Source organism: Chlorocebus sabaeus, chromosome 11 (genome assembly GCF_047675955.1).
Source record: "Chlorocebus sabaeus isolate Y175 chromosome 11, mChlSab1.0.hap1, whole genome shotgun sequence".
Lineage (NCBI taxonomy): Eukaryota > Metazoa > Chordata > Mammalia > Primates > Cercopithecidae > Chlorocebus > Chlorocebus sabaeus.
Window position 1 is genome coordinate 69,546,873 of NC_132914.1, and position 25,823 is coordinate 69,572,695.

General features: G+C 38.3%; 1 protein-coding gene across 1 annotated transcript in view; it reads left to right on the forward strand.

Annotated features, from left to right (window-relative positions):
* TRHDE (thyrotropin releasing hormone degrading enzyme) overlaps nucleotides 1–25,823 on the forward strand; it is a 417,786-nt gene that overhangs the window by 9,020 nt on the left and 382,943 nt on the right. Inside the window, exon 2 of the mRNA XM_008004042.3 lies at nucleotides 5,136–5,409. Coding sequence (XP_008002233.2) covers nucleotides 5,136–5,409 — 274 coding nt within the window. The remainder of the gene's footprint in view (nucleotides 1–5,135; nucleotides 5,410–25,823) is intronic.

The following is a 25,823-nucleotide window of genomic DNA, read 5'->3' on the forward strand; positions in this document are numbered from 1 at the left end:
TTTGTTTCCTCTGCATGTCTTACCTTTATGAAAAGGCAAACTGAAAAATAATGGAGCAGAAATTGTTTTGTATCACATACTGTAATTTGTTGGCAATATCAACCAACATTAATGCATTACTTCTGCTGAATGTTATCATAATGACTTGATACATGTAGCTTGCCTAGTGAACTTCCGCAGAAATAAAAAGAAATCAATTCTCTATATCCTTCAGAGGCAACACGGAGCTTTAAGCCTTCCTTCTTAGCTCAACCAAAATGTCAAATAGACAAGTTGTTAAGAAAATAAAGTCATTTATTTTAGATAGAAGAGAATTAAAATACATGTATGTTATTCACATTTTTTCCAGTTATGCTAAAATGACATTCTAGGAATCACACTCCCAGAATGTCACTTTTGAAAGTGGAATTTTTTATGGTAATAGACAGATTCATTAAAAGATAAAAATGATTTTGTTTAAGAAAGGAGGAGAATAATAGACAACAAAATACTTATCCCCATTACCTTCTGCCTTTTGCTGTTTTGTTTTACTTTTTGCTGCATTTACATATATTTTTCATGTCCACACTATATATTGAAATATTTCTATTTTTAATTAATTTTTTATATTTCTTATACTTGATATTCTGCTTACCACCTCAAACTCACCACAAATTCACCCCAAACTTGTTATTTTTTTCTCAAAATCACCATTGTTGTGGGCCTCTTTGATGTTTTTAATGACCGTAAGCAGAAGAGAAGTCTCACTTCCACCAATTGAAGGCAACCACAAAATATATGCAGTGAAGACAAAATTATATTTTTGAAATTCTGCAGGCATTGTTGCCTGTTAAGGGCACCGACCTGAAACTGGCTCTCTTTGTTAGAAAAAAGAGTATCAAGGTTGAAAAAGATGTTACAGATAGACTTGAAATACTGAGATCTGATGTAACCAGAATTTGCAAGACAGCAGACAGGGCACAAACTTAATATGTGAGTGAAAACTTTATTGAAGGCTTATTTCTGTGCTACCTATAGTCAGCTCACTCATTTCTACATCCAACTCTGACCTTTAAACTTCCACCCAGGTTTTCAGACCAATTATTATGCTTTCTTCTTCATAAAACCTTCTTTGAGTTCTTTAAGCTAGTGGTTTTCAGCTGGGACAATTTCTTCCTACAGTGGACATCTGCAATGTCCAGAGACATTTTTGCCCATCTCAACTGGGGAGAGATGATACTGGCATCTAGTGGTAGAGGCTAGGGATACTGCTAAAGGCACAGGACAGTCCCCGCAACAAAAATTATCGGCAAAAAATGTCTCCATCGAGAAACTCTGCTTTAGGAGAATGTAATTTCTTCATACATTTTTCCCTCTTTGTCATAGCTTTTTTTTGTATAATACCTGTCCAGGTATATGTGTAATTTATTTTATTAGCATAGAAACTCTTTGCAGGAAGGAACCATATATATTTATCTTTTTCTTCTCAGTATCGAACACTCAAAAATAAATGATTAAAAGGAGCAAATGCATTATAGAAGTTGTAGTAAAAAGCTGTTTAGTGGTAGTGTAATTTAACATCTTTAAATAACCAATCACATTTGGGGAATATTTTACTTCTGATTTTTGTTCACTTGTAGGATCTCAAGCTTGGAAAAGACCTTAAATGTAGTCTAGTCCAACTGCTCTTCTTTACCAAAGGACTTCTTTTGATTTTCTAAATACTGAATTGAAATTCAGTTGCAATCATCCTCAGGTGCCAGACTGTGAAATTGGTATTTCCTCATTTAGACATTATCAGAACACATGGTGGTCCTCTGTGCATGGGTATATACTGTGTATGTGAATTCATTAAGAATAGTAATTGCAGAAGAGGCCACTAGGTGATCTGTATCATTCTTTTCAACCCCGAGGATCAGTGATGTAAATTGCTTCCTTCCCTAACATGCTTACTTGGTAAGGCAAAAAGAGACTGCACTGTGTTTTTTCTCTGCACAAATATTTGTTTAATCAAATTATCCTTAGCCCAGAGGTATTTACATCTTTTACACCTAATCAATTCTTACCCACTAATTACTTAATATCAAAGACATCTTTGATTTTCACTTAAAGGCCAATTCATTCTAATTACAACCTCTCTGTTGAACTCTTGTAGAACTCTTTCCCTAGTATTATTAGTTGTCCTTTAATTTTCCATGAGAAAATATTATACACACACATAGATATATATTTCATGGAAAAATATATTTTTCAATTAGACTGCAAAGGCCTTAAATATGAAAATGGTTATATCTTTAAAAAAATTATACCAAGTACCTAATACAGGGTGAGTATCCCCACTCCAAAACTTCAAAATCTAAAATGTTACAAAACCCAAAACTTTTTGAGTGCTAACATGGTGCTCAAAGGAAATGTTTATTGGAATATTTTTTTATTAGGATTTTTGGGTTAGGGATTCTCAGCGGTAGTATATAGTGCAAATATTCCAAAATCTAAAAAAATCCAAATTCTGAAACGCTTTTGGTCCAAAGCATTTCAGATAAGAGATACTCAACCTGTATAGCATAAAGCTCACACATAGCAGACAATATTCGTTCAGTGATTGAATTGGAGTTCTCAGATATTTCAAAGTTAAAAGGAAGTAACTTTGACTCATATATAAAATCCCATGGGCATCTTTTAAGTAGCCTCAGTGAGAAATATTAAGCTCAGTGGACATTTTAATTAATAAGCTGAAAGATAAGATTCACGAGCATTATGTAAGATAAAAGCATATGAAGACAAAATTGTAAATAGGTGCATTTTAACTAAAAGTACTGACAATTCATTAAGCAGAAAGTGTATTACTGATCAGCAAAAAATAGTAAGAAAAATATTACCATGATACTGGCAAATTAGGAAAGAAGAATCTTTGTTACTTACAGCTGAATTAAGATGTTTATAATTATAGCTAAAAATTAATTTTACCGTTTTGAAATGTAATTCAGAAAATGTGAGTTTTAGACCCAGCTTTGTGCAAATTGTCTGTGTAACTTCAGAGAAATCACTTAATCCTACTGGATCCACTTTTTCAACTTAGAAATTTATGAGAGTAGGACACTTTGTTTCTAATATTGCTTCCAGCTTTAACCTCATATTCGTATGAAGATTTACAGTTAAAATCTCCTTTCCATATATTATCTCATTTTATCATCTTGACTTTTATAAGGAAAGCCTAGAAAACATATTTTCCTTGTACTAATGAAAACACAGGGTCAGATAGTTAAGTTACTTAACCAAGCCTGGTGTGTAGCAGCCTGTTGCTATTTACAAGATAACTCTCAAAAACCTTGTCTATGAAGACAAGTAACGATTTATCTTTAAAATGTTTTATTTTTCTCTATTCTAAAACTAAGATTTAAAAATTGAGGCCCTCAATGATCAATGTAAGCTTCATAATTTAAAAATAGTGTAAAATTTATACCTTGTGCTTTGAGCTAGGGATAGCCAATAAGATTCAATACGCATGTCAACCTGTATTGATCGGTAGTAGTTGCCTGAAGTGCTGTGCTGAGAATAATTCTGAGGCCAAGTTTGGGTTCAGTGGGAAAGGTGCCATGTTAGATTAACCACGTATATCATGGATGATGGAGAGAGGAGTGGTGGCAGAACTACTATGGAGGAACAAGCTTTTTAAAGAAATCGCTTCAGAACTCAATAGTATTCTATTAACAGTCTAATATTGACTTGCCTTATATCGTTTTGTAACTAGTATTATTTAAAAAGTTTGATTAACTTTTGTCATGAATGTTTTTCTTATTTAGAAGAGTGTCTGAGTGCCTTTTTTTTTTCTTTTGAGACGGGGTCTTGCTCTGTCGCCAGGCTGGAGTGCAGTGGTGCGATCTTGGCTCACTGCAACCTCTGCCTCCCGAGTTCTAGCGATTCTCCTGCCTCAGCCTCCCGAATAGCTGGGACTACAGGCATGCGCTACGATGCCCAGCTAATTTTTGTACTTTCAGTAGAGACGGGATTTCACCATGTTGGCCAGGATGGTCCTGATCTCTTGACCTCATGATCCGCCCACCTCGGCCTCCCAAAGTGCTGGGATTACAAGTGTGAGCCATCGTGCCCGACTGAAGAGTTCTTCTTAAAATATTTAATCTTTGTCTTCATTTGTAACCATAAACCATGAAAGAATATAAAAGGTGCTTTCAGTTGGAATTTTAATAAGATACAGCTTGATCTGAAAACTTGAGTGCAATATATATGTATGTATATGCATGTGTGAGCTTACATTGACATTTATTTTATTCATATATTTATTATATATTTATTATATTAATATACATCTGGTATATTAACATTAACATGTATTAATATAACATTTATTATCAGTAGGAAAAAACAATGTTCTCCAGACTATTCAGTATAAACATTTATTCCTGTGCTCCAAGAAAGGTTGAAGATGTGAATCAGCAACTGCTCCATGCTAGTCACAGTCATAGGTGGTTTACATCCTTACTTTTCCTCTAAGCTGTACAATACTTTTTTAGTTAGACTTGATTATTTACTTTTTCAGCAATGACCAACTACATCTTAGGAAAATTTAATAACTGCCCAAGATGGCATAGCTAAGAAAGTTTGTGGAGCCAGAATTCAGACCAGAATTTATCAGGTCTCAAAATCCCTTTTCTGAACAAAACCAGGCTGTGTCTTGTTGAGATTTTAGGGCACAGATATTTCCCAAGTGATGATCTATGTTCTTCATATATCTGAGGACAATTTTTGGATTTTGATTTCGTTGTCTTGACATGTTGTGCAGCTTCAGGGAAGAAAGTGAAGCACACCAAAAAGGAGAATCATCACTTTCCAGTTCTGGCCAGTGTGATGCCAGTGAGCTGTTTTTCTGTAGTGTGTCATCTTTCATCTAACAAGCACTTCTCTGGGTTTAGCGAATTTATTTTAATTGAGACAGAAACTGCCCTGAAATCTTTTATGGTTGGGGAAGTATATTACATATGGATTGTGCTTTCATACTATTCATGCACTTAAGTTTGGTTCACAAAAAAAACTGCAATTTGGAATAATATATTATTTCATCAACAGAAGCGTGTAGTGTGGCCATAACTTAACTTATAACATGAATGTAATAGAGAATGTCATTTTCTTTTTTCCAGATTCCTTGGTGTTACTCAGTTTTCGCCTACACATGCCAGAAAGGCATTTCCTTGTTTTGATGAGCCAATCTACAAGGCTACTTTCAAAATCAGCATCAAGCATCAAGCAACCTATTTATCTTTATCTAATATGCCAGTGGAAACTTCCGTGTTTGAGGAAGATGGATGGGTTACGGATCACTTTTCACAGACCCCTCTCATGTCCACATATTATTTAGCCTGGGCAATTTGCAACTTCACATACAGAGAAACTACCACCAAGAGTGGGGTTATAGTAAGTATTTTCAGCTTAATGATGTTTTTGGATAATGTATACTCTGTAAAGTAACCTGATTTCTGGATTAACAATGAATCATTTCTAACCTTTTTACACCTTATATAGTGGAATTCTTTCTTTAATTCTTACGGGGCAGGGGGTTACATATTTTACTGGTTTCAAAGTGTCAGAGAGAAACCTGTCTTCTATACCCAGCACTCTTATTCCCTTAACCACCTCCACTTCCCTCCCCCATCATTCTTATTCTTCCTTATCTCTACCTGCACTATTGTACATCTCTGGAACAGCTGCTGTTGTCTGTTTTGGAAAAATTGCCTGTTTGTATGACTGGGAAAGCTACTTCTTTTTATTGTAACATATTTGAAATGTACAGAACATATGGTGAGTAATATAGTAAACTCCATATACCTACTAGCCAGATCAACAGAACTAAATATTTTACCATCTTCAGTCTAATGTTATTGCTGAGAAAGTAAAACATAGGATGCAGTTGAAGCTCTCCATGTAACCATCCTTTGATCTCATTGCCTTGGCCTTTCCCTTAGAGATCAACACTGTCCTGAATTTGGTGTTTGCTATTTCCATACATATAATCCTGCAATTATTTCATATCTATGTATAGAAACACACACACACACACACACAATACATGACATATTTTAAAATTTCATGTAAGTGATTTTTTATTATAGATAATATCTTGCAACTTATTTTCATTTCACTTTATTTTTATTTTCTTAGGAAGGATGAGATGGGGGAGCATTGTCTGCATTAAATTTGTAATAAGAATCTATTGGATTCTCTTTGATGGCTATCATTTGTGACACCATGGTATTCTAGGCACTTTTTACATGCAATTACATTGCATTAGGGTAGACTATGCCATGTTGAATGAACAATTTTGGCCTCATTTCACTGGCTTACATGATATATATGCATTTATTTTAATTTTCATATTAACATTAAGACAAGGTATTATGATTCCACTTTTTTTTTTTTCAAATGAGTAAAGTAAGTTGAGTACAGTTTAAGGAGATTAAGTAACTTGTCCAGGGGCTAAACGTAAGCAAATGGTAGAGCTGTAAATCAAATATGGTTGGTTTGATCCTAAATTTTGGGCTTCTCCCCCTGTGCCTTACGAATTCTGTGTTCCACCATTTCACTTGTGTGTCTATAAGAAAATTCAGATTGCGATTCTTCTCATCCAGTAACCTTTGTATTCAGTGTTGCTTGAACATAGCAAAATAGGTGAATAGAAATCTATATTGTTAATTTGTAGGAAGTTGATAGTTCTAAAATAACCTAAATTTTGAAAAATAGCTTTGGCTACAGAAATTTTCCTCACTGTTACTTTTAATTTAAATCACTGTGGGACCTGTTTAAGAAATAAAATCTGCCAGCATACAAAATCAATGCCATTACTGAAAAACTGCTTGTAATGAATTCATCTATCTAATCATTAACATCATGTTTTAAATGCAGACTTTTTAGAAGGCTAGTAGGCGTTTTACTCTTTTGGACTTATAATCATTTGATATGTTGAATTTCTCTGATGTTTGTTGATGTCTGCTGTGGGCATTTCAAGGCTGTACTCATTGGACCATACACAGACATGGAACACGAAGACACCTCATTTCATTTTACGTCTTCAAAAGTTGATGATTGACTTGCTGTGGGTCAACTAACATAGGGTACACTGGAAATTCTTTTTTCTAGTATGTTTTCTTTAAAGTATCTTAAAAGTGTTTTCAGCCCTAAACAATTATGCTTGTTGCTAAGTGACCCATGTTTTAAAGCCAGACACACTCTAATAGTTATTTAGATGTGACTTTTTATTAGAGTTAAGAATCTCTAAGTAATTAGTAAATATTTTAAAATCCCTGCTTAATAATTTTTATGTAGAAATGATAAAACATTCTACCAGAGAACACTGAAAGGTCAATCGAAATAAAATTTTAGATGGCATAACCTAAAATACTAACATCTATAAAAAAGAAAACAAAATTGCCATTGGGAGCTCTTATTTATCAACTGTGGAAATACAGTTTAAAACTTACCTCCTTTTTTCTGTCACTCTTTTGAAATACAATCTGTTTTCTTTTCACTGCCTTTCCCCTTTATTATTGGGAGCATATGAGAATGACATTTCTCAACATTTAACAGCTGGAAGGAGTGGAAGTTTAGCTTTAGAATCTTGGATGTGGGACGGTCACATGAAGTCCAGGTGATCATTTCAGATCAGAAACTGAAGCAATTTTCCTTGAGACATGAAAGAGGAACTTGAGTAGCATATAAATAATACACAGCTAAATGGTAGCAGGGCCATAAATGTGAATATTTGAGACATCATCATCACTGTTATTCTTTGCTTATCAAGCTACCTACACTTTGCAAGACTCTATTCTAAGTAATTAGAAACATTTTTTAAAAATCTAAAATCCTTCTGGTACAGAGATTGCAAATTCAAGTATTCAGACTGAATCCAAGGCTGCAGCCATGTTTTGTTTACCCATCCCCAAAATGGCTTAACATTTTTTATATTAGTTGTCAACATTTAGAAAGTAGAAGATTGCACATAAACTTATTTATTTCTGGCTTCTCTTGAAAAATGGAAAGCTCTTGTAACACTTAGGTTATACTCCTATTTGGTACCACTTGTTCATTCATTTATTCCTTCAACAGGTATTTATTGACTGAATGACAGGTATTGTTCTAGACTCTTGTGATATAGCATCAAACAAAGCAGAAAACATTCCTGCTCCCAGGGAGCTTATATTCTAATGAGGGGAGAGAGGCAATAAACAAAAAATATATAATATGTCAGGTAGTGATATATGCTATCATGAAAAGCACTATGCTAGAGCTGGGTAGTGGTGACTCACTGATGTGGGGCGTTTACTTCCCAGTTTAACTTAATCCAGACCACTTTTGTTCTTTTGCATCTAGTCCATTTCACTGATACTTAGTTCCTGTTTTGATCGATCCTATAGATGTTCGGAGTTGAAAATCCAGAGGGTAGCCTAGACTGTACATAGGAAAAACAATGAATTCATTAATTGTGATTTAGGAACACTAGTATTCACATATTCACAAATTGCTTTGATTGAAAGTTGTGGAAAATAAGTTCAAGACTAGTTGGAAGAGGGAGAAGTTGTTAATGTTTGAAGTCTAGGGATGTGCTTCATGGAGGAGACAGGATTCAATGTGGCCCTGAATGATGGCTTGGTCTTACAGAGGCAGATAATGTGTGCATATAATTCTTTGCCAGGGAAATATTAATAGGAAAAGACACAGAGGTAGGGATATCTCTATGGAATATAGTGTAGCATGATGATTATAAACATTGATTTTAGAATCAGATTAGTCTGTTTCAGAATTATTGCTTTGCTTTGCGTCTCTGCAAACTTTGTTAATTACTTAATCTCTTTTTATTCTGATTTTCTTGTTTGAAAACTGAAAGTATGAATTTTTCCTTTACAATATTGTTCTGGTTTCTATCATGTCATTGCAAACTATTCCAGAACGTAGTGGCATAAAACAGCCATTTTATTATGCTTAAAGTTTCTGTAGGCTAGGAATTTGGAAGGGCACAGTAGTGGTAACTTCTCTGTGCTCAATGATGTCTGGGGCCTCAGTTGGGGAAGCAGGATGTTTGGGGGGTGACTTGACAGCTAGGGGCCAGAATCATTTGAAACCATCTTTGTCTGGTGGTTGTGCTGTCAGTCTTCTGGGATGTGAGCTGAGGCCGTCAGTCATATATCCATGTGTGGCTTCTTCACGTGGCCTGGGCTTGTTCAAAGCATGATGGTCTTAGGATGGTTGGACTTCTTACGTGGTAGTTCAGAGCTCCAAAGGTGAGTGTCCTAAAAGAACTAGGTGGGCGTTATGTGGAATTTTTTAACTTATCTTCAGAAGTCACAGAGCATCACTTCTAAGACATTCTATTGGTTATGAGTCACTAAGCATGGTGCTCTTTCAGCAAAAGAGGGCATTAGACCCCAACTCTTGACAGGAGGAGTGTAAAAGAATTTGTAGGCCTGTTTTAAAATTAACACAGTCTGCTCTCTGCCTGCAGATTATTTATATTCATCCTACAGACAATATATACTTGTCAGTAGGTCTCATCCCATTATAGCATCAGGCTCAGAATTGAGGTCCAGGCTTCACCATCTAATTTAGGTTCAAGCATCGAAGAGATGACTTGGTTTGGTTTCTTGGGCATAGTTTCTCTCACTCTGAAGACCTGTTACTGAAAGATACAAGCTATCTTACCTCACTTTTCTCCCTTCAACAGACAATAAGACTGGAATATGGTTATGACAAAAGCCATTTCCATTCAAGAATGGAGGAAATGGGAAGATACAGTAGTCACTAGCCCACAGCAATTCTGAAACCCAACTGGGCACATGTTACCAATTCCTTAATTATGGATGAATGCCCGGTCCCTGTGAACTGTTCTCTTTGGCATTTGGTCCCACCCTTTGGGCTCTTTGTTTTGCCTTCTGAGGCATCCTTTCTCTTCTAATTAAAAAGTAGTTTGTGTTTGCAACCAAATAGTCATAATTGCATAAAAGTACAGCCAGTGAATATCCATGGGTTCTACATCCAGGGACTCAACCAGCTATGGATTAAAACTATTTAAGAAAATTGTATCTGTATTGAACAGGAGCTAGACTTTATTTTTCTGGTTCTTCTTCCCAACAATAGAATATGGCAACTATTTACATAGCATTTACATTGTATTAGGTATTATATGTAATCTAGAGATGATTTAAAGTATACAGGAAGACATGCTTGGGTTCTATGCAAATACTATACCATTTATATAAGGGACTTGACCATCTATAGATTTTGGTATCCATGGGAGGTCCGGGAACCAGTCCTCATAGATACCAAGAGATGAATGTAGCTTGTGTTTACAATAGATTTGAATAACCTCAGCTTGTTTCCTACCAGTAAAATGTTGGGGCTACAAACACCTATTTTTCTTTTGTATTGGCTCTGTTACATTCAGCCCAAACAGGTACACTTATGTTAAAAAATGTTGGCTTTTTATGTATCAAGTTATATCCACTCCATTAGACAAAATGATACCCACAGATCTCTTTAAGATGAACCTTTGTCTACTTTGAGGCTTTGTGGAATAAAAATTCTTAGATGCTCTTTTATTTAACAGGCTTTATGAGGCATACCCTTAAGATCTTTATAAAGCCTTTTGCCTTTTTGAAGAGGTTATGGGGCATCACTTTAAGAGTTTCTGAGGTCTTGATAAAGACTCATCCTTGGCTTCGTCCTTAGACCATTTTTGTCCTGACAGTGACCTGAATTTGTTGTTTTTCTGAAGCTGTTTCTTACTATGAGAATCTTCCATTATCTGAAGAAGCTGAGAAGAAGGAAAAGTTTTAATTTCGAAACTAGCAAGTCCTGGCTCTTTTATATTTCCTCTAAATTTTGCTTGAAAACCAGACAGTTTAATCTTAACCTCATCTCTTCTCTTTTATAATTTTCATGGCCAGTGAGAAGAAGCCAGGTGGCACTTTTAATGTTTTGCCTGGAAATCGCTATAGCTAGAAAATATAATTCAGTAGTTATAGTTCTCATTTTCCATAGCACTACAAGTAATGAGGTTACCACACTTTTGTCTACTACATAACAAAGGTCCCCTTTCCTTCAGCTTTCAATAACATTTACCTTACTATGCTTCAAGCTCTCACCAACAGCCTCCTCAAGCCCCAGAGGCTTCTGCTAACAATCCCAAGGCTTTTCTAGTTTTTGCTCCTAGTCTAGTCCCAAAGTCAATATCACATATTTTAAGGCTTTTGATATGGTGGTGCCCTAATTCCAGGTATCAAAATTGGTTCAAATCAATATTGCTGAATAAGAAATCATTTGAAAATGTTTCAACAAAAAGTAACCATTTTTAATGCTCACTGTGAAGAGTAGTGTGAGCATGAAAACGCCATGAAGGGTTTGGATGGTACAGAGCAGGGAACAACTTATCTCTGCTACACGATGTCTGAGGTCTCAGTGGGAGAGGCCTCATTGACTGGGGTTAACCTGATAGTTGGGGGCAAGAATCTTCTGACTGAATCTTTACTAAATGACTGTATTTGATGTTGTGTGTTTTATGGAACCTCGGCTAGAGCTCTCATCTGGGGCATCTACCAAGGGTCTCTCCAAGTGGCCTGAGCTTCCTTGTATTAATAGCAGGGTGGTCTAATGTTGATGGGAATATTTATTTTTTTCTTGCTAATACTTTTGAGTGTTTTGTAGATTCTGGATATTAGTTCTTTGTCAGATTCATAGTTTGTGAATATTTTTTCCCACTCTTTGGGTTGTCTGTTTACTCTGCTGATTGTTTCTTTTGCTGTGCAGAAGTTTTTAGTTTAATTAAGTCTCATCTATTTATCTCAAAAAGGGAAATGTATTAGAAAGTGATCAAGGTGTATCAAGGAACCCAGGTTAGGGATGGACCTAGGGCTTGGAGCACTGTGGGCAGCTCAGAAATTCTGTTTTGGGTCTTTGTCAATGCTTGTTCTTTACTTTACTCTCTTACTGGGGACAGGCTTCCTCTCATCTTTGGTTCATATGCTGGAATATGGCTGCCAAAAATTCCCAAGTTTTGCATACTAATGTGAAGACCCCAAGAAAGTGATCATTATTAATTCCCAAAGACCCCAAGAAAGTGATCATTATTAATTCCCAAACTCATAGGGAGTGAGTTGATTGCCCTGGCTTGAGTCAACGATCATTGCTGGTTACTGTGTATACCATGAACATGTGGCATCCTATTGTTATGGGATGTTTGGGGTGTCGTTTTTCTGGCTGGGAACCTGTGGCCGATGGCACTTTTGACTGAGTTTTGCTTGGGCTAGCTAGGCTCATATCTCCCACTTTGCCTGGCAGCTTTGCTTGGCATACACTATGGGCTAGGTCCCACACCAGCCAAGGGTAAGTCAGATATGGAATGGTGTGTCAGTGAGCATGGGGTCCAACCACTGTGCACAATGAGATATGCCAGCTGCTGCAGTGGGGCAGGCAGCTCCAGATGCTGTCACGGGCACTGGACCAAGTGTATCACAAGCAGCTTTCATGGCTGGTACCGGGGAATATGGTGGTGCCTGGAAACTTGGAGATGCCAGGAACCACAGGGCCCTAAAGAGGGAGTCACAACCCTGGCTCAGGGAGTTCACAGGTCTGGGCTCCCTGAAGGACTGTAGCTCTTCTTTCCTTCTCTTTTCCCACAACATGGTAAGCAAGGGGCATATCTCAGCCCTGTTTGTGTGACAGTTCTTTTAGCCTCACCATTCAATGGGTCTTGAGTTCTTGTTCTGTGACCAGGAAGAATAAGGTATGTAGGCAAGTGGAGGGTGAGCAAGATGAATAGAAGCTTTATTGAATGATAGAAAAGCTCAGGGGGAACGTGTGTGTGTGTGTGTGTGTGTGTGTGTGTGGTGGGAGGGCGGGCCGATCCTTCCCACAGCCAGGGTATCCTGATGAGTGTTCAGCCCCTAGCAGAGAAGGTAGCTTCTCTCTGCAACTGGTCATCCCGTTGCTTGTGCAGCTTTCAGCAGAGAGGACCTAGAGTGTGTTGCTCCTCTCTGCATCCGGTCGTCTGGTTGTCTGCTCAGCTCTGGCTGAGCCTGGGGCTCTTATAAGCCTCAGTGGGGAGGAAGTGTGCACTGATTCAGCCATGGGTGGCCATGGTTCGGCCTGGAAAAGGCACCACAAGTCCCTACTCTGGTCTGTGGGATGGCAGCCTGTTCCCTGGTCTCACTGGGAACCCACCTTCTTCCACCCAGAAACCTGTCTGCCTCCTGCTGCCTGTTCATGGCACCCAGGCTATAAGTGCCAAGGGGTATCTGCAGGCCAGCATTGAGCTGCCCTCAGCCCCACCTCGGCTTCCCTCCTATGCTCATTGGCACCCAAAATTTGGAGGGGGCTGAGGCAGCAGGGAGCTGGAGTGTCAGCACTGCCCTGAGCATGTGCACACCCAGCCATGCAGTGACAGCACTGGAACTTGCTCCGACTTTGCTCCCAGATCAGAGCAGGCAAGGACAGCAGGGAGAAGCCAGGCAGTGGGAGCAGGCATTTATGAGCCTACAAGAGCAAGCGGGTCTTTCCTGGGCCCCCAGTAGTCCAGGGATGCTTGGGTCCGCAGCTGTGGTTTGGGTGACTGCAGCTGTGGTGGTGGGGGGCTAGGGGATGGAAGGGGTCGAAGGGTGGGAGGGGTTGTGGACGGGGCCCCCGCCTGCTCCAGGGAGAGGGAGACCTGGGTCTTCAGCATGGTTTGGGCGGCTGCAACAGCAATGGGGAGTCCCCGCCCCAGCTCAGAAGGGGCAGGGCTCCCACTCATCCCTGGCTCTCGTGCGCTCCATGGAGAGGGCAGCCCTGACCGCGCCTCCCTGCTGCAGCCAATGTGATGGCAGCAGCTGCTCCAGATGGCCCACCGCTGCCATCACTATGATAGGAACATGGTATCTTCTGTTTCAACCCCATGGATGGGAATATATATTGCAAAAAAGAAGGAAGTTTTAGAGAAGGGATGCAGGGCAAAAAACTGCTACAAGTACTCAAAACATACTGTTTAATTTTATTGTGTGGACTGACTACAATAGGAAGGACACACACAATTTACAGTGGTGGTATCTATATATGTATGCCCACATCCAGGAAAGTACAAGACACATACATATAATGCACATTCCTGATGCTTTTTTTTCTAGATATGATATTCTGTATATACACTTAAAACATAGGACTATTCTGTGAAGTTTCCTACTGAAAACAAATTAAGTCTATTTTTAATGAGAGAATTAGAGGAGGGTAGGTTAATGTATTCTAAGCATATATTCTATTTTTTGAAAAAATTACGTTAGTCATTGAAGTCCTGTTGTCATTAGACATTCTGATAAGATTGCATTAGAAATGTAATAATGATCCATAGAGAAATGAAAATAAATAGTAACAAAAGAGTTGGATTACAATCTATTTAGGAATGTAAGTAGAGGCTTCCTTCCTACCCTAGGAAGTGTTAGTCATCCTTCTCCTCTCTACTTTTTGAAAACTTTTTACACTCATCTCTCATAGCTGTTTTTCTGCTGTTCGCAGAGCTTTCTTGCTAGCTACTTTAGACTGTGAACTCTTTGAAGGTAGGCACCATCTTTGTAAGATCTGCAGTTCATGTTGTATGTAGAAAATGATAGATACTCAGTGAAATTCCACTGGTTGTCTAAATAAGTGAATTTCCATCAGATATACCACAATGTCAAGGGTTTTCAAAACCTTTTGGCTAGGTTAATATGTAGGGCCTGAAAATTCATGCGAAATAATTTTGACCAATATTGAAATAAAAATAGAAAATGTTACAATACCAATATCATCACTTTTAAGGACATCTGCAGGAAGATGTAAGTGAAAAGAGTTACTAAAGAGAGTTGGGTACTGAGGAGCAAAGGTTTACCACCAAACAGGGAACTGAATCCAGTGCAGACTCTGGGGAGAAATGGGATGGTTCCTGTGAGCAGAAAGACAAAGAACTGTCTCTGTTCTCCATTAGGAAAGCAGTGCCTGAGTATTGTTGATTTGTTAGTAATAACTGAGTCATAGCTAGGTGGGGCCTGAGTTGGCTCGGTGGTCTGCAGCCATGTGGGTGCCTTTATTGCTTTTATGATGTCCAGCTCACCTTTGCTGCATGAGAGAGATGTCTGAGCCAGGCATGAGTCACCCAGTCAGTTCTGCAGTGGTATCAGAAGACTACATGGCCAGGTCAGAAGTTTATTAGAGTTGAGGAGTTTAAGAAGTTAAAAAGCAAAGAATAAAATTGATGAACCTCCAGAAATTTCATTAGTGTGGTAGGAGCAGAGTCAGTAGGTTCTATTACAGAGTGTGTGTAGAATGAAGAAATGGATGTAGTGATTGTAGACTGTTTTTAAGAGTGCTAGTTAAGAGAAAGGGTAAGAAAATTATGTATGCAGAGCTTGTTCAAAGGGGTTTTAGATTATGGGAGAGCTGAATCTATAAGAACAGAATAAAAAGTTTGCAGAAAGCAGCCAAGAGCTACCTGATGTTTAATGGCTTGTGTCTATAGGGGAAATAGCAACACTGTTTTGCACCTTTCTGCAAGTTTTAGGAACCCAGGAATAGGAATAGAGAAAGCAAATGTAGGAAGATTGAAGTTGGGGAATTGACAAGGCACATGTGGCCAACAGTCAGGAGGGCAAGACATCTAGAGTAATCATAAATATATTGTTGGAATCATTGGCTGTGGTATCCAGAGAAGCAGGGAGGCAGGTGAACCCATAATGGAAGTGATGTTCAGAAAAATGGATAGCAGGGGTGAAGACTACAAGTCACCTTGAAAGTAAAATAAGAGTAGAGATATGAAGTGGATGAGCTGGAAAGATTGTATGTGATAGAGAGGAGGGTTTCAGATTTCAGGGTGAGTTGGAGGACTTTTAAGCCTGTTATGGCAAAGTTGGGTGGATGAAGGGAACTGAGGATATATCATGGAGTGAGCAGAAAGAAAGTAACCAGAAGGTTGTGTTGGAACAAATGTCAATAACAGAGAGGTGATCCTGAACAGGTTGGGAGAATATCTGAAAAAGCTGTAAATCAGGCTTCAGATTCGCAAAAAATGTTCAAGAGTGTCACCTGCAGGGCCAGACAGAAAATAGGAATAGTGAAAGCCATGAACTCTAAAAGAGGAGAGTTGTTTTCACGGAAGTGGAGGAACAGTGGTGTAAAAGCAGCAATGGCAGGAGCTGGGAAAATGCTCATCCTTCTCTCTGCCTCCGAGGGTGGATGAGAGCAGATCTGCTTAAGGATGAGAGTGTGGGCAGAAGTAGTGGGAGTCAGGGGTTTGTGCAAAGGATAAAAGTGTTGAGAAAAAGGATTACTTACACAGAAGATGGAATGGTAGACTGGAGGGACATGTTAACAACAGAACAGAGGGAGGATTGAGCAGGCCAAATTTAGTTAATGGAGGAGCTTATAGAACCATTGAGCCCCAAAGTTTCCATTGGGATATTGATGTAATGGAGTGAGCCTCAGCAAATCTCCATCCCCTTGTGGCTGGCTTTGGCTGATGGTGGATTCAGTGATGAATGATATTGGGTTTTGTTATATAATCTACAATTTATCAACTTTCCTAAGGTTTAAGAGTCTACCTATTGAAATTGAAGAGGCTAATAGAAGCTAATAGAAAGAGCTTGAAGTGAAAAACAAAGAAATCTAAAAAAACAGAACAGTTTGGTCAGTGTATCCATGATTACAATGTGTTTACACTTGATAATGTGTGTGATAGATTTCATGGTGCACAGCCAGGTCTGTTTTTCCTTCAGTAGAGAGGAAGGAGATGATTCTGGCTGTGATCTTCCTTCCCTTATTCTTCCTGGTAGAATTTTGGGTGGCTGTAGAGGGAGCTGCCAGTCCAATTGTCTCATAGATAAGGTCCTGGCATATCTAGAGTAAAGCAATGGCATATCATCTGATACTATTGAAAAGTTTGCTCTTTCTTTCTGACTTCAGATTTGTTTTTATTTTTTGACTTTCTTCTTCTTTTATATTCCAGTTCTTTAGGACTTTTACTTTAAATAACTGTTTTTGGCCAAGCCTTTATAATCCAAGAGAGGTAGAGAGTTGTGTAATACTGAGAAAGAAAGGAGTGAAAGATGAGGTTGGAGATTTATGCAGGAGCCAGATCATGAAGGGATTTGTATGTCATGTTAAGGAGTTTTGATTGTATGCTTTAGGCAGATGCGAGCCATTGAAGGATTTGAACTTGGGAGGACTTCAGGGTTATATAAGGAGCATTCTTTAGAAGCATGGAGATAATACAAAATGTCTTATCCTCTTTGTCAAAAGACTCTCATTTTCTTTTCTCCATTATTTACCTGACCAGGATCTGTTTTCCTGTTTCATTAAGGCTGCCATAGGGATCTAGCTCAGCTTTCTTGAGGATTAAGGAATAGGCCTTAAGTGACTGTCTGGGCAAGCAAGTGGAGTTTAGGTTGCAGCTGGCATGAAAAAGTGGCCAAACGTTTGCACAAGATATGTTGCAGTACAGAGAAGAATCTCTGGGTGACCATGATACAAAACAAATGATAAGACAAAATTATATTCTAAAGGTTGATGTCACTCAGAGGCAAATGGTTCTTAAAGGATTTGATATCAAATTTCAGGAAGATTAACCAAGACATTCTGTTGAGATATATTAATATTTCTAGGGATGAGACTTGTAGGAAACAAAGCAGCAAATTATTTCCTGAAGAATCAAATATTATTCTCAGAAGACCTTTGTACTCAGATGGATAAATAAGGGTGAATATTCAGAGTGGAAGAAGATAGCAAAAGTACTAATAGTACGGTCTGTCCTCAACCACTACCACCTACTAATGTTTCTTGACTTCCTTATCAGACCAGATGGCAAGATGAAGACTTGCTGGGTCTGGGAGATGCTGTTTTTTTCTCATTAAGTTTAATTTTGGGAGGAACTGGAAAATGCCTAAAACCAATCACTACCCATATGTGCTGTTCACATGGTACTGAAAATCATTTCTTACTGTCATCTTAAAACCATAGAAAAGCATTCTTTTATTAATTCACAAATATATATTAAGCAACTGTATTCAATAATGAACTGAAATATTTGGAAAATCCTGTCATAATTAAGATCAAGGAGAGCACTGACTGAGCAGAATTCATCAGAAGTTCACATAGATGTAGGACTTTGAATTACAGAGAGAGGAAAAATTTCTAAACTTTTCTGATTTACCTTAATCAACTCAGTGTCCTCTTTGGGCTTAGCGTCATCCAGACGATAAGACAAGATAAACATACTATCATGCACGATATGGTACAATATGGTGTTTTATAAAGAAAAGGTAATTTCAGTGGGATGCTAGATGTTAAAAAAAGAACAGAGAAGAAGACCAGCGAGGGAATGGATAATGATTGAGAAGTATTGGATCTTGAGGGATGGATAGGCACGGTAGATGGAAGGCAGATTAGAGAGTTTCTTCATGAGAGGAAGAGTGTACATAGAAAGGATGACCACTGGGTTCTCTTAGAGTAAGAAACACCTTTTTAAGTTTCAAGATTGGCTGTGATTTAATTACTGAGTGCAGATTTCAACCTGCTCCTGAATGACTACTGGGTACATAACGAAATGAAAGCAGAAATAAAAATGTTCTTTGAAACCAATGAGAACAAAGATACAACATACCAGAATCTCTGGGATACATTTAAAGCAGTGTGTAGAGGGAAATTTATAGCACTAAATGCCCACAAGAGAAAGCTGGAAAGATCTAAAATTGACACCCTAACATTACAATTGAAAGAATTAGAAAGCAAGAGCAAACACATTCAAAAGCTAGCAGAAGGCAAGAAATAACTAAGATGAGAGCAGAACTGAAGGAGATAGAGACACAGAAAACCCTCCAAAAAGTCAATGAATCCAGGAGTTGGTTTTTTGAAAAGATCAACAAAATTGATAGACCGCTAGCAAGACTAATAAAGAAGAAAAGAGAGAAGAATCAAATAGACACAATAAAAAATGATAAAGGGGGTATCACCACCGACCCCACAGAAATACAAACTACTATCAGAGAATACTATAAACACCTCTACGCAAATAAACTAGAAAATCTAGAAGAAATGGATAATTTCCTGGACACTTACACTCTCCCAAGACTAAGCCAGGAAGAAGTTGAATCATTGAATAGACCAATAGCAGGCTCTGAAATTGAGGCAATAATTAATAGCCTACCAACCAAAAAAGTCCAGGACCAGATGGATTCGCAGCCGAATTCTACCAGAGGTACAAGGAGGAGCTGGTACCATTCTTTCTGAAACTATTCCTATCAATAGAAAAAGAGAGAATCCTCCCTAACTCATTTTATGAGGCCAACATCATCCTGATACCAAAGCCTGGCAGAGACACAACAAAAAAAGAGAATTTTAGACCAGTATCCCTGATGAACATCGATGCAAAAATCCTCAATAAAATACTGGCAAACCGAATTCAGCAGCACATGAAAAAGCTTATCCACCATGATAAAGTGGGCTTCATCCCTGGGATGCAAGGCTGGTTCAACATATGCAAATCAATTAATGTAATCCAGCATATAAACAGAAACAAAGACAAAAACCACATGATTATCTCAATAGATGCAGAAAAAGCCTTTGAAAAATTCAACAGCCCTTCATGCTAAAAACTCTCAATAAATTTGGTATTGATGGAACATATCTCAAAATAATAAGAGCTATTTATGACAAACCCACAGCCAATATCATACTGAATGGGCAAAAACTGGAAGCATTCCCTTTGAAAACTGGCACAAGACAGGGATGCCCTCTCTTACCACTCCTATTTAACATAGTGTTGGAAGTTCTGGCTAAGGCAATCAGGCAAGAGAAAGAAATCAAGGGTGTTCAGTTAGGAAAAGAAGAAGTCAAATTGTCTCTGTTTGCAGATGACATGATTGTATATTTAGAAAACCCCATCATCTCAAGCCAAAATCTCCTTAAACTGATAAGCAACTTCAGCAAAGTCTCAGGATACAAAATTAATGTGCAAAAATCACAAGCATTCTTATACACCAGTAACAGACAAACAGAGAGCCAAATCAGGAATGAACTTCCATTCACAATTGCTTCAAAGAGAATAAAATACCTAGGAATCCAACTTACAAGGGATGTAAAGGACCTCTTCAAGGAGAACTACAAACCACTGCTCAGTGAAATAAAAGAGGACACAAACAAATGGAGGAACATACCATGCTCATGGATAGGAAGAATCAATATTGTGAAAATGGCCATACTGCCCAAGGTTATTTATAGATTCAATGCCATCCCCATCAAGCTACCAATGAGTTTCTTCACAGAATTGGAAAAAACTGCTTTAAAGTTCATATGGAACCAAAAAAGAGCCTGCATTGCCAAGACAATCCTAAGTCAAAAGAACAAAGCTGGAGGCATCACGCTACCTGACTTCAAACTATACTACAAGGCTACAGTAACCAAAACAGCATGGTACTGGTACCAAAACAGAGATATAGACCAATGGAACAGAACAGAGTTCTCAGAAATAATACCACACATCTACAGCCATCTGATCTTTGACAAACCTGAGAGAAACAAGAAATGGGGAAAGGATTCCCTATTTAATAAATGGTGCTGAGAAAATTGGCTAGCCAAGAGTAGAAAGCTGAAACTGGATCCTTTCCTTACTCCTTATACGAAAATTAATTCAAGATGTATTAGAGACTTAAATGTTAGACCTAATACCATAAAAACCCTAGAAGAAAACCTAGGTAATACCATTCAGGACATAGGCATGGGCAAGGACTTCATGTTTAAAACACCAAAAGCAACGGGAACAAAAGCCAAAATTGACAAATGGGATCTAATTAAACTAAAGAGCTTCTGCACAGCAAAAGAAACTACCATTAGAGTGAACAGGCAACCTACTGAATGGGGGAAAATTTTTGCAATCTACTCATCTGACAAAGGGCTAATATCCAGAACCTACAAAGAACTCAAACAAATTTACAAGAAAAAAACAAACAACCCCATCAATAAGTGGGCAAAGAATATGAACAGACATTTCTCAAAAGAAGACATGCATACAGCCAACAGACACATAAAAAAATGCTCATCATCACTGGCCATCAGAGAAATGCAAATCAAAACCACAATGAGATACCATCTCACTCCAGTTAGAATGGCAATCATTAAAAAGTCAGGAAACAACAGGTGCTGGAGAGGATGTGGAGAAATTGGAACACTTTTACACTGTTGGTGGGATTGTAAACTAGTTCAACCATTATGGAAAACAGTATGGCAATTTCTCAAGGATCTAGAACTAGAAATACCATATGACCCAGCCATCCCATTATTGGGTATATACCCAAAGGATTATAAATCATGCTGCTATAACGACACATGCACACGTATGTTCACTGTGGCACTATTCACAATAGCAAAGACTTGGAATCAACCAAAATGTCCATCAGTGACAGACTGGATTAAGAAAATGTGGCACATATACACCATGGAATACTATGCAGCCACAAAAAAGATGAGTTTGTGTCCTTTGTGGGGACATGGATGCAGCTGGAAACCATCATTCTCAGCAAACTATCACAAGAACAGAAAACCAAACACCGCATGTTCTCACTCATAGGTGGGAACTGAACAATGAGATCACTTGGACTCGGGAAGGGGAACATCACACACTGGGGCCTATTATGGGGAAAGGGGCGAGGTGGGAGGGATGGCATTGGGAGTTATACCTGAAGTAAATGACTGGTTGATGGGTGCTGATGAATTGATGGATGCAGCATACCAACATGGCACAAGTATACATATGTAACAAACCTGCATGTTATGCACATGTACCCTAGAACTTAAAGTATAATAATAATAAAAAAAAATCTTAACCCCCCCCCCAAAAAAAAAAGAATATTGTTATAAAAAGGAAGTACAAGAGGGTAACTGTTCTTCTAGGCATTGTTACGTTTCATCTCCTCCATGCAGCCTTGCCCCAGCTGGATTGTTTTCATTCTTTGAACTATAATAGGCCTTCAGTGTTTTGGAATCATTGTGCTAATTCATTTATGTTGTTGTTTTCTCACATCTTTTATCACTTACTGGATTGCAAGATCTTTGAGGACAAGACTTGTTTCCTGTGAAAAACACACTTAAATAATATATATACACACACATATTCCTGGGCAGCTCACAGAGATATGTATTATATATGTGTGTGTGTGTATTTTATATATATGTGTATTTTATATACACACAGACATATATACATATATGTGTGTATATATATTTATTATATATGTATTTATCATCTTGGGAGGCTTATAGAAATAATGTATGGCATATATATATGTGGGTGTGTGTGTGCACGTGCATGTGTGCATGTATATCCTGAGCAGCTCACAGATGTATAGCATGTGTGTGTATGTGTATATATATATCACATGATATATATAGTATACACACACATATATACACACAGTATATATGTGTGTGTGTGTATATATGTGTGTATATGTGTGTGTGTGTGTATTATCCCCATGGTACATAGCATAGCACAGCTCCTTGGCAACTGTAGTCATTCAGTAAATATTCAGAGGATGGTTGATGTAAGATGTAGTCTGAAGAAAAAAATCAATAGGTTTTGATGAGTGCCTTTATTTGTGTGACAAAAAAGTAGAAGTGAATCAAAGAAAACCTCAAAGTTTCAGGTTGCCTGACTGAGTAGATGGTGCATCAGTCCTGTGCTGTTATTTCTGGAAGTTTTTCTCTTTGCATTCTTTCCCCTCCTCTCTTACTTTCACCCACTCTTCTCTGCTGAATTCCAGGTTCAGGGGGAGGACTGGCCAGAGTGAAACATTTTGCTTCCTTTCTTCCTCTGAAACTTAACACTATATGATTGTGTCGTATCAGTGGGAGTAAAATGAAGAAATACGGAGTTCTATTTTTTTTAATATGGCAAAGTTATTACATGTGTCTCTCTGATGAAATGTAAATCTTTTAAATGGCAAGTCGGGCTGAAAGTTAGGTTATCTTCACACATGCCTAGAATTAATGCCAAAGTATCTCTTAGTATTTCAGATAGGGAAAAAAATAAAGGACCACTTTGTCTAAATGGGAGAGTGGTCTCTTTTTTCCTTTCAGTAATTCATTAAAGAATGAGAAATTCCATCAGAAGCGCCTCTGTGGGAATGTAAGAGATGCTTATGGTGGAGACAATCCTTTTAGCTTACCTTTCCCTGGGGAAAGGCAATGCGAACAGTGAGAGAGTGAAATAGTCCTATGCAAAAGAATCAACTGAGAATTTAGGGATCCTATTAAATTATGTGTTTTTAGAAGGCTATAGAGGAGTCTAGCACAGGCTGGACAGAGAAAGTTAGTGGAAATAGCAGTGGTATTGGGCAGATTGGGATTGGGTTTTAGATTCCACCACTTATTAGAGGCAAGCTTCTTAACTAGATTTGTATTCTCTTACACAGAATAGAGATAACAATGTAGATGTTGTAACACAGTTGAGAAAGTTAAAACAAACAATGGAAGTACAGTGCCTATCAAAGTGCTTGACACATAAGAGTGTGCAAAACTTGGCAGCTACACAGGCAAGATCAAGCTGATGTCTAACTAGTGAGCAGGCTAGGACTGTAGGTAGGGTGAGGCAGAATGAGCACAGATGATTAAATGGGATCCTCTATAGGGACAGCTTAAAAAAGGTCATTTGCAAAAGGCAAGGAGGCATTGCTCATGAGGTGAAGACAGGAATACTGCTGTTTCTGTTATAATAGTGCTAGATTTCCTAGCATAGTGCTATGGTGGAAAGTGTTGCAAAATTTGTAGTGTTTATTTTTCCGGTGATTACCAACATTGTGCAAATGACTTATAACCTAATTATTAGAGGAAGTGAGATGTTTGTGAAGTATGTTCATTTATGATTCTGTTACATGTGGGAAGATGGAATGTTCTTGGGTTTGTGGAAGAATTGCTTCCAGGAAGAAACCAGAGAGAGAAAGGTGTTTGAAGAGATAGTGATTAAATCAGTAACCTAAATTTTTCTATGCTTATTATCTATGTGTATGTGTATGTGTGTGTGTGTTTGTGTGTGCATGTGTGTTATATACACAATTATATCCTGCTAGTTATCAGGCTCTGATTAAAGGTGGGGTGGAGGAAAATGACATACAACTTGAAAGATGGAAAAGAGAATATTTCTGCTCTAAAGGAACTTCATAAAAATCATTCAAGTAATTTTATTTAAAAATTGGATTAAAAATAATTCATTATGTTTCAGGTACTATTCTAAGGTCTTTATGAAGATCATCTCATTTAATATTCATAATAATGTAGGAATGTTTCTACCATAATATTTTTATAATCTATAGATGAAGAAATGGAGGCTGAGATGGCATAACTTGCCCATCATAAATGCTGGAGTTGGGCTTTAAGCTCAGGTGATGTGACTGCAGAGATCCTGCTCTTCATTGTTTGGCAGAGGCTATGATCTATAGGCAGACACAGGAGTGTCTCTTTCTCTTCGTGGAACTTACTTGTTAGCTAGATGGTAGACACTTCTCAGAGAATGTGAATTTTAAGCCTTCTAACAACAGATCTGTTGAGGAAGGTTTTACCTTTACCACCCTTTGGAACAGGGTTTCTCAAGATCAACACTGTGGACCTTTTGGACTGGATAACTTTTGTTGTGGGAGTCTGTCCTGTGCATTGTAGGATATTTAGCAGCGTCCCTGGCCTCAGCTAACTAGGTGCCAGTAGCACACCCGATGTAACAACTCAGAATGTCTCTAGACATTACCAAATGTGCTCCAGCAAAATCACCCCTGGTTGAGAACTATGCTTGAATGACTTTGGTGGTTGATGATCCTATGGTGGTGACTCCATCAGGAGATGTGTAGACCATTTGGAGCATACATTCAAGGGGCGACATGGGCTTATCAAGACTCATTTCTCTCACTAATCTCTACTTCTGCAGATAAACGTGGACCCAAATGCAATGAGAAGAAACCTAGTATATATCACTAGAGATGTTAGGAATTAAAACAAAAGGGGTAAGATATAAACATTCCCCTCCCCCCGCCGTTTTTGAGACCAGGTCTAGCTCTGTAGCCCAGGCTGGAGTGCAGTGGTGCCATCTCGGCTCACTGCAACCTCCGCCTTCCAGGTTCATGCCATTTTCCTGCCTCAGCCTCCGGAGTAGCTGGGACTACAGGTGCCCGCCACCAAGCCCGGCTAATTTATTATTATTATTTTTTTGTATTTTTAGTAGAGATGGGGTTTCACCTTGTTAACCAGGATAGTCTCGATCTCCTGACCTCATCATCAGCCCGCCTGGGCCTCCCAAAGTGCTGGGATTACAGTCGTGAGCCACCACGCCTGGCCATAAACATTCCCTTTTAATAATAGGAAACAGCTCCTCATGTGGAAAGAACACATGAGAAGGACATTTTTGTAGTATGTTCTATGGTCAGGGATTGTTTGGAGGCTTTAGGGATGGTTTGAGGGTTGTTCAGTTTTCAGAGTTTCCAATGCATTGTTTGACTGATGTTCATTTACCCTTCATATTCTAAATGTGTGAGACTTGGTGGAGCCCCTATAGCAGTGGCTCTTAAACTAAATGTGCACATTAGAGTCACCTGGGGACTTTTGTTTTCAAAATTCACATTTGTGGACCCTACTCTAGACTTAGTGAATTTTCACTTTCAGATATGGAAGCTCAGCTTTAAGGGTATATTAAAAGTCTCAGAGATATACCCTGGAGCAAGAAGCATAGACTAAAATTTTCCTTCCCATGCTCTCCATTTGGGATGATCTTTGGTGGCTCTGCTTCTTCCCTTTAAGGGTGCAGAAGTCAC